The 13,119-nt window shown below is 50.3% G+C and overlaps 1 protein-coding gene across 1 annotated transcript in view; it reads left to right on the forward strand.

The window, feature by feature from the left end:
* Elmo2 (engulfment and cell motility 2) overlaps nucleotides 1–13,119 on the forward strand; it is a 36,452-nt gene that overhangs the window by 19,233 nt on the left and 4,100 nt on the right. The window contains exons 9-19 of the mRNA XM_038330857.2: nucleotides 2,994–3,072; nucleotides 5,878–5,928; nucleotides 8,351–8,473; nucleotides 8,681–8,815; nucleotides 9,429–9,533; nucleotides 9,614–9,722; nucleotides 10,186–10,322; nucleotides 11,696–11,859; nucleotides 11,963–12,075; nucleotides 12,192–12,299; nucleotides 13,010–13,092. Coding sequence (XP_038186785.1) covers nucleotides 2,994–3,072; nucleotides 5,878–5,928; nucleotides 8,351–8,473; nucleotides 8,681–8,815; nucleotides 9,429–9,533; nucleotides 9,614–9,722; nucleotides 10,186–10,322; nucleotides 11,696–11,859; nucleotides 11,963–12,075; nucleotides 12,192–12,299; nucleotides 13,010–13,092 — 1,207 coding nt within the window. The remainder of the gene's footprint in view (nucleotides 1–2,993; nucleotides 3,073–5,877; nucleotides 5,929–8,350; nucleotides 8,474–8,680; nucleotides 8,816–9,428; nucleotides 9,534–9,613; nucleotides 9,723–10,185; nucleotides 10,323–11,695; nucleotides 11,860–11,962; nucleotides 12,076–12,191; nucleotides 12,300–13,009; nucleotides 13,093–13,119) is intronic.

A 13,119-nucleotide genomic window follows, 5' to 3' on the forward strand; every position in this document is an offset into this window, starting at 1 on the left:
GGCCCCTCCTACAATGGGCTGGGCCCTACTATCAGTTACTAATTAAGAAAATGCTCTCTAGGCTTGCCTACAGCCCAATCTTACAGAGGCATTTTTTCACTTGAGGTTCCTTCTCTCAGATGACTCTAGCCTTTGTCAAGTTGACATAAAACTGGCCAGCACAACTGACCTTTTGCCTAGGAATCCACAACTTTTCCTTTCCCCAAGATCACACATTAATAAAGACATCAAAATAGAAAACATTTTACAAGCTTAAAAAAATCCCACAGCCTTACAAAATTCAAGCACTTTAGAAGTAGTCTCTTTAAAAATATAGTCTCTTTTAAAATCCAAAGTCTCTATAAAAGTCTTAAATCTTTTTTTAAAAAAAGTTTGAAGTCTCTCAACTGTGGGTTCCTGTAAAATCAAAAATAAATACTTTCTTGCTTCAAGAGGGAAGAACCAGGGCACAGTCACAGTCTGAAGAAAGCAAAACCAAACTCCGTCTGTAAATAACTCACAATCTTCTGAGGGGCTTGGGTCAGTTTTCCAGCTCCGCCCCCTGTAGCACACACAGCTTGTCTTCTGGGCTCCAGTTGGCTCCACTCCACTGCTGTCGCTGTTCTTGGTGGCCATCCAGTGGTATTGTCGTCTCCAAAACGCTGGGGTCACGTGCTGCAGCTGGGCTTCGCTTTCACCAATAGGTTCTGTTCACGGTGCCACGCCTCAACTTCTCTGCGTGACCCCGTCAGTCCTGGGGCTTCCACTGCACTCCAGCTGCACCTTCCCAGTGCCTCTCCTGGCCTCTCACGGGGCCACTGGTGCTCTCCAGTATTCCTTCATGCCTTTAAAACCTCTTACATGAGGTGCAACCTTGGCTGCCTCCGGAACACAGCTTCCCTGTGCTCTCAGGAAACACTTCCCAGAAGATTTCACCTCCGTGATGCTGGTCTCTTCTTAGTCACTGCTAATTTCTCAGCTTCAACAAACCAGCACCAAGTGTCCCAGTAAAGCAACGGTTTCGCTTCAATGGTTCTGGTCCCTTGCTAATCACAGCTGATTCTTCGGCTCCAGCTGAGCAGATACACACCTTCTTCACACAGATGTACTGGCAGAGTCTTTGCCTCCCTCTGGAACTCGACAAGCCAGGTCGTCAGCCTCTGCATTTCTGTCAGCGTTCTTCCAGGCTCCCACAGAACAGCTCTCCAAGCTTTGAACACTCAATGGTTTTTCTAGCCCAAAGTTCTAAAGTCCTTCTACAGTCCTCCCAGAAATATATGGACAGGTCTGTCACAGCAACACCCCACTCCTGGGACCAGTTTCTCTCCTAATTAGGGTTACTATAAACACCATGACTGAAAGCAAACTGGGGAGTTTAGGGTCTGTTTGCCTTCCGCTTCCACAGCACTGGTCATTAAAGGAGGTCAGGACAGAGCAGGAATCCAGTCAGGAGCTGATGCAGACGCCATAGAGGGCTGCTGCTTACTGGCTTGCTCAGCCTACTTTCTTATAGAACCCAAGACCACCAGGCCAGGGATGGCCCCACCCACAATGGGCTGGGTCCTCCCCCCATCGATCACTAATTAAGAAAATGTCCTGAAGCCCGTTCTTATGGAAACATTTTTCTCTTAAGGTTCTCCACTTGCAGGTAACTCTACTTTGTGTCAAGTGACATAAAGCTAGCCAGCACAACCCAGTAGTGCTCCTAACCCGTTTCCCCATTAATCTAGAACACACATATGTGTGCCCTGATCCCACCTTGTCATTGGTGTTTTGGGAGGAGGAGTGGAACTCACGCTGTCCAGGCTGGCCCTGGACTCATGTTCCTTTTCCTTTCACATCTCACATTTGGGAATTACAGGTGGGTACCACCACCTCTGACGTCATCTTGTCATTTTTAAAGGATTCCTCAGCCCCAACTTTCATACTCGAAGAGCCAGGATAGAGAGATCACAGACTCTGGATAGAGATTTCATGGGTCCCGGTAACCTTCCTCCTCTTTCCTCCTCTCTGAATTGGAGGTGACCTTAGCTGCTCTCCCTGAGAACAGTAGAGAATTGTGACATTTCTTAGACTTCTGTCATGATTATTTAGCCCACACTGTCACCAGTGTGCATGTGCTCAGCAAGGGACCTTCCTGACCAGGAAGCTGTTGGCCCTCTGGAGGAAACTACAAGAGGCACCCACAGTGTGGCAGATGGAAGCCCCAAGCCAGCATTATACGATTCTGGGGAAATGCTTATGATTATTTTATTTACTTAAAGTAAGATAAATTTGTAGTCAAACTTTGAAAATATGGAAAAACATAAGCAGTACATTATTTGCTCACCATCCCACTCCAGACAGGACCACTGCTGAACACTAAGTTGAACGTCCCCGTAGCTTTTTCCTTTGTATGTTTTCGCCAAAGTTTAGATCTTGCTCTACATTCATATGTACCTACGTTTTTCTTTTTTTTTTTCTGGCTGAATAATACATCTTGAACATTTTCCCATATCAAGCTCTTTTACAAGGATGCTTCTAACCCTGTTCTACATCCCAGATGTTTGTGGAAACCAGTACCAGCTGAGCTTTTCTCCCCTTGAGAAGGTCACACACCGTCAGCTAGATACTCTCTGTACCATATCTGGGCTTTACAGATACTCCAAACCCATCTCTGAGTCCCAGGTTAATAATCTTCACCCCAAAGCAAGATTTTTTAGGAGGCCCTTAGGAGTCTCGCATATTAAACAGCCCCCAGTGAGAGCATTTGGATTACTTAACATTCTTGTCTTTTTAATAGGACTCTAGTGTAACAGCTCGTCAATAAATCATGCATAGCTTCCTGATTACTATCTTGGATAAATCCCTCCCGTGAATTACAGGGTCAAGTGTGCGCCTGCGCAAAATGCTTTTCTGACTTAGCCCCAGGTCATTGTTTGATCACAATCTGCGAGTGTTTTAAACTGTCTGTGAGCATCATCCTCTTGCTCTGCAGTGTGTTGATTCCCTTGCCTCTGTCTCTGTTGACACAGTTCTAACCAGGAGATCCAGACCTACGCCATCGCTCTGATTAACGCACTGTTCCTGAAGGCCCCAGAAGACAAGCGACAGGTCTGTAGCTGCCTTTCCAAACTTTTCTCTTGGGCTCTTCTGAGAGAAATGCTACAGTGCCTGCTTTTTGGGGCAAAGAGAGGGATCCAGCCGTGCTCCCAAGTGCTCCTTCCCAACATTTCCCGCCAGAGCCCAGTAGGGTGTTTTTGCTAAGGAAACCCCAAGAAGGAACTGGGAGGTGGGTGACCTGCTGCTTTTGGGATCAGGGCAGAGTTCTGATGGGTTTCCTCTGAAGGCTGGAAGGTAAATATTTTTTTACCTCTTATGGCAACCTGTCAAGTTCGGCTGTTGTAGCCAAAGGCAGCTTCAGACAGGAGGTAAACAATGGTACAGCTGTCTTCCAGTCAAATTGTTTACACAGACAACACACCCAATATGCCTTTAGTTTGCTAATTCCTGGGGCTAGAGGACCGAGAAGAGGAAGGGGGAAGGGGAGACCCCCTGACTGCCACTGGGGCTGAAATGGGGCTGGGCACCGTTTCGCCTGTGGACGTCCCTGATCTACTCCTCAGCCTCCGTCCTCGTTCACCCTCTGTGGCGCAGGTGGTTGTGACAGGCTCGTCCTGTCTCGTCGTTAGTCGCTTACCTGTAACAGTGGGGGTGACAGCATCTGCCCTGACCACTCACTCGTGGTACTGTCCTTAGGTCACAGGAGAGCCCTGTTTTATAGTGTGGGACCTAGACAAGTGCTTGTCCTTCCTCTGACCAGGCCGTGTATCAGCCTTCCACGTCTGAGCCCCTATGTGAAGTGAAAGGACAAAAGGAAACAAGCTCTAAGCCCCCCTAGCCCCTACCGTCCCAGATCTCTGCTAACCGCACACATAGTGTACAGAAGTAAGGCTTTCTAATTCTCTGTCACTATCATGAGCCACTAAATGAAGTTCAAGTGGGACCATGCACCACGCTCTGGGAAGTTCCTTTATTAGAGGGAGGAGCTGAAGCATCCATGTTCTGTCTGTCCTGTCTGTCTGGATGGTGTGACTCTGTGACCGTCTCCCTTCCTGTCGTGTTAACCATAAGCCGAACGCTCACCCTGTCTGCTTCTCTCTGTGCTCTTTGCTTTCTGCTGGCAGGACAAGCACCTTAACCCTCTAGACCTGCCTGCCACTGTAAGTAGCACTGCTGTTGCAGAGGGCCTGACTCTTCCTGGGGGTGGAGGGGTGTCAAAGCTGAACAGGAAGCATATGGACTGGACTGGCTGCTCAGGGAAGCAAGGCCCTGGAAAGGTGACATGTCTGTTTATTGGAATGCTAGAAAGGCTCCATAGGTGAGAGCCATCGACGGACGGAGGGATGCCTGCTCTGGGAGAGTGGCCAGGCATCCCTCAGGACACCTTTGTGAGAGTCTGGAATTAGCTTGGAATCAGATACAAAAACAGCCTGACTTTCTTCCATATGATTCCAAGAATGTGTCACCTCCTGGCTGCCAAAGCCAGAGTGAGGGTAAATCCAGGCCCCTTCTGGACTGTTCCTAGATAGATAATGAGAAGGGTTAGACAGTTTACAAAAGGGAGTTTGAGGTCTAAGAGATGGCCTGGCAGAGAACTCCAGCACCCACATGGAGGTTCACAATCATTTCTAACTCTAGTTCCAGGGGCTCTAACACCCTCTTCTAGCCTCCTCAGATACTGCACACATGCACACACACAATCAAAACACTCATACAATTTTTTAAGGTTAAAAAGAATTTGGGTGCTTATTCTTGGTTAGAGGGAGCTTTGGAGAGGTCACCTGAAGGGCCTGAAGGAGGGTGTGCTCCTGGTTGCAGCGCCAAGGGGAAGCTCTAATCTGCTGGTAGTGCCTTTCTGTGAGTTGTCCACTTAGGGTTTAGTCTTAATGACTTGTATTTAACATTCCAGGCGCCGTCCTCTGCTGGCCAGGATATGCTCGGGGGTCACAATGAACTCAGATGCTCCTGAGCAGACATGTGGAACATGAACAGAGGCTTAGAGACAGGAGGGAGCACACCGGAGCAGCAGCTCTCTCAGGCCCGCTGACTTACAGTCGTCTCTAAAGGTGGCCAAGGCTGCAGTTTAGAAGGGAGTGTCTGTAATTAATATCACTAAGACAATGCTGGTATTAGAAGAAAGGGACCGAGAAATTGAGAAAAGCTGTGATACTATTGGAAGCATCCTGATATGGGACCATTTTGTTTAGGTGAAATTTCAGCAGCTCCTCAGGGTGATAGTGTCATGGCAGAGTGATCCCCTATGAGCTGAGGAGGAGCTTGCATGATAATCATTGTAGCCCCTCGTGTATCTTTTTACAAGACGTCAGAATCTACCGATGGGCCCTTAAAAATCTCCGTGTAGGATGCATCTCTTAGGATATTTTATTTCTGGATACTTCATAAATAAAATGTTACTGTCAAAGTTTGAGCCAGATCTGATGGGAAAGCTGAGAGATTACCCAAAGGCACACGGCAGTCCCCTCTAAACAAGTAACCAGGCGTTGGTGCTGGCCCAGGCCCTGGTCTTGGAAGAGAGTGCTGCTCGGGGTTCTTCGGCTGTGGCCATCTGCCTGGAGTGGTGCGTGTACGGCTGTGTGCTCCGCGTGCATGTCCATCCCCAGCATCCTTGTGACGTGTCTTGTCCTCAAGCAATCTTAGTCCCCGGTGAAGGTGTTCAGTTTATTGTGCCTGTTTGAAGGGAAACTGTCTGAGTCCCTTTGGAGTCAAATAAATGTGAAGGTTGGTGGGTTTCTTCACTTTCAATTGGAAGGGAAACCTTCAAGGCTGCGAGGACACAGTCCCCTACAGCAGTCCCAGGTACCACCTGCCTTACCTGTTTGTTGCTTCCCTCCATAGGACATGGCCAATGCCTTTGCACAGAAGCACCTTCGCTCCATAATCCTGAACGTGAGTTCCCGGTGACTGCCTTTTGTTAAAGCTGGTTGCCGTTGCTGGTAGTCCTCATTCCATTGGGGGGCACAGAGCAGGTTCACTGTTACTACTTTTTAAGGTGCTAGGTCATTCTGAAACCTGAGCTTTTCCTTGGACTTGTCTGACCAAGCTGCCTCTGGGAAGCCGTTCTGTTTAGTTAGGGTTTCTATTGCTGTGAAGAGACATCATGACCACTGCATCTTATATAAAGGAAAACATTTAATTCAGGTGGTGGCTTACAGTTTCAGAGGTTCGGTCCTTTATTGTTATGGAAGGGAGCATGTTGGTATGCAGGACGACATGGTGCTGGAGAAGGAGCTGCTGCTACATGTTGCTAGCAGGCAATAGGAAGTGGACTGTCTCAGCAGGTATGACTGGCCATATACATGTTGATTGATAGCAGGCAATAGGAAGTGGACTGTCTCATACCCAAGACTCAAAACCCACCTCCACAGTGACACACTTCCTCCAACAAGGCCACACCTCCTTAAGAGTGCCACTCCCTTTGGGGTCCATTTTCTTTCAAACCACTACATATCCCCACTGCAGCTAGGAGATTGCAACCCTTCCAGGGAGAAGAGGTGAAAGCCATCTCTACTGCTTGTTATGACTTCAAAACCGTTAAATAAATACAAAAAAAAAAAAAAAAAAAAAGAAGAAGAAGAAGAAGAGCCAGCAACAGCTCAGAAATTCAGAAACCTGGGGCATACAGGGCGCTGATAGCTGAGGGCGGCGGACCTGTTCTCAGCCTTGTGATCTGGTAGGAAAGGTGGGGTCCAGCATAGCCATGGCCAGAAGGCCAGGCCGGTGAGATCTGCTTTGCGGGGGAGGGGTCAGGAAGCCTTTCAAGGAGCTGCAAGTATCAGGTACACAGGCAAGATACCCAGCCTGACCGCAGAGCCCAGCAGTGCAGGGTGGACTAGGTGCAGATCTGTACTGGGCACCTGCTCAGGTCAGGCTTTAGTCTCCCTCCTGGCATGGCTGAGATTCAAGATGGTGGTAGAGGTACGGTTGGCTTCTAGGTCACTACAGACCATAGGAGTTGGGCACCTGCTGAGGGGTTGGAGAGAGGAGTCTGGAAGGAGGTCTTGTCACCATAGTGGTGACACGGGGTATGGGAGGGCAGCAAGTGGGGGTGGGGAAGGGATCAGAGATTGGGGCTAAAAGGAAGAGAATTTATTAGTTGTCAAAAACAGGAAAAAAACAGACAGCAATGATGGTAATAAGCATCAGAGTCAAGCATAAAGATTTGGTGCTGATGGTGGGCGTTAGCTATTTTCCAGTTTGCTGTGATCTTGAGCAGGTGACCCCGAATCCCTGGGCTTTGATTTGCTTAGCTAGGTGTGAGTACTGAAGGAGCTAATGCAGAGAGCATACCTGGTAGGGTGCACAGCATCTGGGAAACTTTTCTGTGGCATGTATATAGGTGTGTGTGTTTTTGAGAGAGACAGTATCTGAGCAAACCTGCGGAGTCTGCTGGCTTTACCTGGCGTGACTACAACCCCTGCTCCCAGCAAATGCTTGAACACTGCCCTTACAGGGTGGGGGGTGCACAGTCTCCTGTGTATTCTTGTGGGCACTCCAGAACAGGCTGAGGTACCCCCTCCTCATGTGGGTGTGAGGAGGCACTTCCCGGGAAAGTCTACCAAGTTTGAGACTTAGCTTGATGGATTAGAAGAGAATCCCTCAGAGTAGACATCTGAGCAACAGGACTGAACTGATCTCCCAGGCAGTAGATAAGCGTCTGAGCGACCCCAGAGAGCTGTGGCATTGGTAGAGCACCCACCTCCCTCTTCACCTGAGAAAGGGGACAAAAACCCAAGAGCACATTGATGTCCACCTCTCTTCCTAGCCATCTCATGAGGGAGGGAGAGATGTGAGGAGGAGGGACTAGAGGTGGACACACGGGTGCAGTAGGGTGGTAGAGAGAGTGGGCAGCTGAGGAATTTGGGACAAGGTAGAAGAGGAGATGTAGAGGAGACAAGGGTGGCAGAACCCCTGGCTATGAGAACAGAACAGAGCATGACCTTGGGGGTGCTGAGTGGACACCTGAGCTTCAGCTAGCAAGAGACATGCTAGGGAGATGGAGAGGACACATGTCAGCAGGAGATCGAGGGCAGGAGACTTCCCACTTTTGTTCTGAGGGCAGCTGGGCAGATACACATTCCACTCACGGAAGTTCTGTCCAGAGAGGATGCTGCTTGGAAGGACCAGGGGTCTGAAAGGATGACTTTGATTTCAGTGGCAACTATACTGGGCAGCGGAGATGTGAAAACAGCAGATGAGGTCCACAGCCGAGGATGAGGTCTCGGATAGGCCCAGCTGGGGGAAATACAGCTCAAGCCTGGCATGGACTTGAGATGGGAGCGATGGAGCTCCTGCCTTTGTTTTTTTCTAGCATGTGATCCGGGGGAATCGTCCAATCAAAACAGAGATGGCCCATCAGCTCTATGTCCTTCAAGTCCTGACCTTTAACCTTCTGGAAGAAAGAATGATGACTAAGATGGACCCCAATGACCAGGCAGGTGCTACTTCTTCTCGACCGTGGTCATTCCACCCTCTGTGTGCTGGGAATGCTGCGTGAAGTGCTCTGTGTCAGTCCTGTCAGCGCTAGTGTGGGCTGCCCTCTTCTGTCCTGTACATTGCTGGTCCCTCCCAAGAGACTGGCTGTTCTCTTCCTCCCTCCCTTCGGTAGCTGATTGACCTGCCTACTGTGTACACCTCCCAGGCTCAAAGAGACATTATATTTGAACTGCGGAGGATTGCCTTCGACGCAGAGTCCGACCCTAGCAGTGTTCCTGGGAGCGGGACTGAAAAGCGCAAGGCCATGTATACCAAGGACTATAAAATGCTGGGGTTTACTGTAAGTATCTGGGGTGCCCCCTCCTAGACAGTCAGGAGGCCTTCTGTAGCCCTGGCAGCTCCCCAATTCCCATAGTGGTAGCTCTGGAGGAGTAGACAGAAAGAGGTGAGGACCTGTGTGTTCAGTTCACCTTGGCCATGGCTCCTCAGTGGGCGTACATCATCTGGGCATGCACATCAGATCCATTAGTTACAGCCTCAGCAGAGGGGAGGGGACCGTGTACCTAGAGTGGTTCTAGCTGTGGTGGTCTCTTCTCACCTTAATGGGGAGCCTCCTCATCTCTGGTATTGAGATTTAGCTTCTGTCCTCTGCCTCCCCACCTCCCACCCTACAGTAGAGAGGAAGGGATGGCACCCATGGTCTGTGTGAATCAACTCACTGACACAGCTTGCTTTTCATAAAGTTAGAGTGACCATAGTCTGGGAGTGAGTTTGGTTTAACTGCACTGTGTACATACTCAGTGCTGGCCTGCTAGCTGCTGGGGTGGATGACAGTCAGCCTTAGCCTGGTGTTTGGACATGCTAGGGTGGAGCTGAGAGAAAGGGAGGGCAGGAGGAGACTCTCAGGTTGTTCCACACATTCCTTGTTTACACCTGTCTCCTGGTTACTCCAGAACCATATCAACCCAGCCTTGGACTTCACCCAGACTCCTCCTGGAATGCTGGCTTTGGACAACATGCTGTACCTGGCTAAAGTTCACCAGGACACCTACATTCGGGTAAAGGCAGGGCAGCCTCTCAGTCCTGGTGCCCATCCATGCCTTCCTCTCCCCAACCCCCATTCCTTCTCTGCTTGTAGATTGTGTTGGAGAACAGTAGCCGGGAGGATAAACACGAGTGTCCATTCGGCCGCAGTGCCATTGAGCTCACCAAGATGCTCTGTGAGATCCTGCAGGTCGGAGAGCTCCGTAAGTCTGCTCTGCTTCTCTGCCAGCCAATGTCCAGCTAGAGATGATGGACAGCTAGATGTTGGGGACTGGAGGACTGCAGGCAGGGGCCATTTGTTCTTAATTACTCCATCCATTTTACCAGTTCGTGGCGACCATGACTGCTGCTTTGTCTGAGCTCCTGTCTGTGGTGATCATGGCTGCTGCTTTGTCTGAGCTAGTCATCTGAGGTGTCTCTTAAGCCCCCAAGTACTCTGTGTAAGGACTAGCTGGGTTTGTAACCAGGTAGAGAGAGACCAAGGGAGAAAACACCTGGGGAGAGCTAAGGCCTTGAGGGAAGGCCCTTCCTGTTCCTTGATGTGCTATAGTCTGTGGTCTGTTTTCCTTGTCTTCAGGACTTGGGTGCAGAGAATCCAGCGTTTCTAGATGGGTGCCCCTGGGTGCCTGAGGGCAGAGCCTTCATGCTTTTGGTTTTTCTCCACAGCAAACGAAGGGCGCAATGACTACCATCCTATGTTCTTCACCCATGACCGCGCCTTTGAAGAGCTCTTTGGAATCTGCATCCAGTTGCTGAACAAGACCTGGAAGGAGATGAGGGCGACAGCCGAGGACTTTAACAAGGTCAGTGCTGCCGAACCACTCAGAGGCTGGCGGAGGAAGACCATCACACGACAGCCTCGGACAGCTGGCCAGTGCCTGGGGAGTCCCTGAGCTGGAAAACCAGCTCGGTCGGTAGTGCTGAGTCACAAGGTCGAAGTGCTGGGGAGCCTGGGTTTCAGCTGCTGTGACTCCCTTTGTAACCTTGAGCAGACATCTTCCTCATGGTGCCCATGACCTTCATTTGCCTGGGGAAGCTAACACCTGCCGCTGTTCTCCACAGGGGTCAGGAGAATAGGGGAGCGGGATTGCTGTGCCTTTCATGGCTGCAGTGTGGTAGATGAGATCCACGGACAGCCAGTGTCAGCAAGGCAGGAGAGCTAGCTCGCTGTGCACATCACGGTGCCTGTCAGACCTCGGTGCTCTGAGTGCCCCAGTGTGGAGCGCCGTGCTAGACCCTCACAGGCGTCCAGGAGCCCAGTATTTTGAGACTGACTATCTCATCATGGAAATTTTAGAATTGAGCCAGCATGGTGCTGCATGCTTGTGAGGCTGTGGGTCATAAATTCTAGGTCAGCCTGGTTTGCACAGCAAGACCCTGTCTCAAGAAAGTAAAACTAAACAACAAACCTTAGGAAGTGTAAAGAAAGAGTCGTCTGTAAGACTGTGTGCGTGAGTGTGTGTGTGCGTGCACACGCGTGCGTGTGTGTGAGTACTCATGACTCCTTCCTGAGATTTTTTTTCCCCTCACTTGGGTCATGCTGCTATACAATGGGAAGGCAAGCATCTTGCTTTGTTCTCTGACAGTTGTTTTAGGGAAATGGGCACACTGTAACACCCTATCTGCTGGGCACCATGCCTGCCTTCCATGTAGCATCTTCTGTTAATGGCATCGTATATAGGAGGATGCCTCTCTGTAGAGACAAGGGGATGGAGCCTGAGATGTTTAGTCTTAATGAAAGAATAAGTTTAAGAGCATTCAAGAGTTGAGCCCAGGCCAAGCAGTTGTGGTGCATGCCTTTAATCCCAGCTCTCAGGAGGCAGAGGCAGACAAATCTGTTTGAGGCTAGCCTGGTCTACAGAGTAAGTTCCAGGACAGCCAGGGCTACACACACAAACAAAACAAAAACAAAACAAACAAACAAAAAACCAAAAAAAAAAAAAAAACCCGTCTCAAAGACACCAAAAGACAAAATAAAGAGTTGAGATCAGAACCCATTCCCTGCCACCATGGCTACATGATATATGTGAAAAATAGAGCACCAGTCACGTGACCTGAGTCATCAGCCGAGAAGGCGTCCATTAGGAATCAGGACTCTACACTGGGTGAGGGAAAGCCTTGGTCTCTAGTGGCCTGCCCATTTTCAGAGTGGCCTGGGGCCTCTCTCTTTGCCCAGGTTATGCAAGTCGTCCGAGAACAGATTACCCGGGCTCTGCCCTCTAAACCCAACTCTTTGGATCAGTTCAAAAGTAAACTTCGCAGCCTGAGCTACTCAGAGATTCTGCGGTTGCGCCAGTCCGAGAGGATGAGCCAGGATGACTTTCAGTCCCCACCAATTGTGTAAGTGTTAAGTGAGAGGGCCTGTGAGGGAGGTGACCTGCTACCAGCTCCTCCGGAGCACCACCATCTCATGGTCTTCTGCTGACGGGTGTGTGTGCCACAGGGAGCTTCGGGAGAAAATCCAGCCCGAGATCCTGGAACTAATCAAGCAACAGCGCCTGAACCGACTGTGTGAGGGTAGCAGCTTCCGAAAGATCGGGAACCGGCGGCGGCAAGGTAAGGGAACAGCTAGGGCACTGGGAGCCTGCCTGGGACGCTTGCCTGGGAGGCTCTGCAGAGCGGCCCTTTGCCCAGCACTGCCTGCCTCACCTGCTTGCCGTCCTGTGTTCCAGAGCGGTTCTGGCACTGCCGCTTGGCACTGAACCACAAGGTCCTGCATTATGGTGACTTGGATGACAACCCTCAAGGGGAGGTGACGTTTGAATCCCTGCAGGAGAAAAGTAGGTGTATGTCTCTGTTGGCGTGTCTTGACACCTGTGCTTAACAGGTCCCCTGAGTGCTCACTGTCTCAAACCCAATGTTTGGTCTCAGGCACACGCCCTCAGTTTCCTAGTCTGCTAAAGATCCTATTTCTAGCCCACCTCAGGGTGGTTGGGAGTTACTGAGACCCCAGATGTGGCAGTGTGCAGGTCAGAAGGGCAGCACAGGACTCCACTGAAAGACCGTGGGTGTCAGAGGCTCTGAAGCTACAGGGTCTGAATAGAAACCCTGGCTTAGTCCCTAGCTGATTGCTAACACTAGTTTTTGTGAATTAATACTCACTTCTGTACTGTACAATGGGATTAATGCCATACTTCTGTCCATAGAGGACCATGTGAGAAATGCATATGTTTCCACAGGGCACTGTGTAGCAGGTGGGGCCTCTTTGCCACCTTCACTACTGGGAAGAGAAGTGGGAAGGGTGCCCAAAGCTCTACTCCTTAAAGGAGATGAGTCCAAGTAGCACCTGTGGAGCACAGCCTGGCGTACAGGAAGAGATGGAAGAGCAGGGCAGGTTCACATGGGCACACCTCCCTGAGCCTGGGAGGGCCCTTGAGCCTGGGAGCTGCCGCGCCCTGGCACTCTGCCCAGGGCTCCCTTCTAACACTGAGGCGGTGCTAGACCAGTTTACAGCTTCAGCTTCCAGGTGTTAATTCCCATTGTTTATCAGTTCCTGTTGCAGATATTAAGGCCATTGTCACCGGGAAAGACTGTCCCCACATGAAAGAGAAGAGTGCCCTGAAACAGAACAAGGTGAGTGGGGAGGCTGTCCTGAACACC

This window comes from Arvicola amphibius, chromosome 5 (genome assembly GCF_903992535.2).
Source record: "Arvicola amphibius chromosome 5, mArvAmp1.2, whole genome shotgun sequence".
In the NCBI taxonomy this organism is placed as follows: domain Eukaryota; kingdom Metazoa; phylum Chordata; class Mammalia; order Rodentia; family Cricetidae; genus Arvicola; species Arvicola amphibius.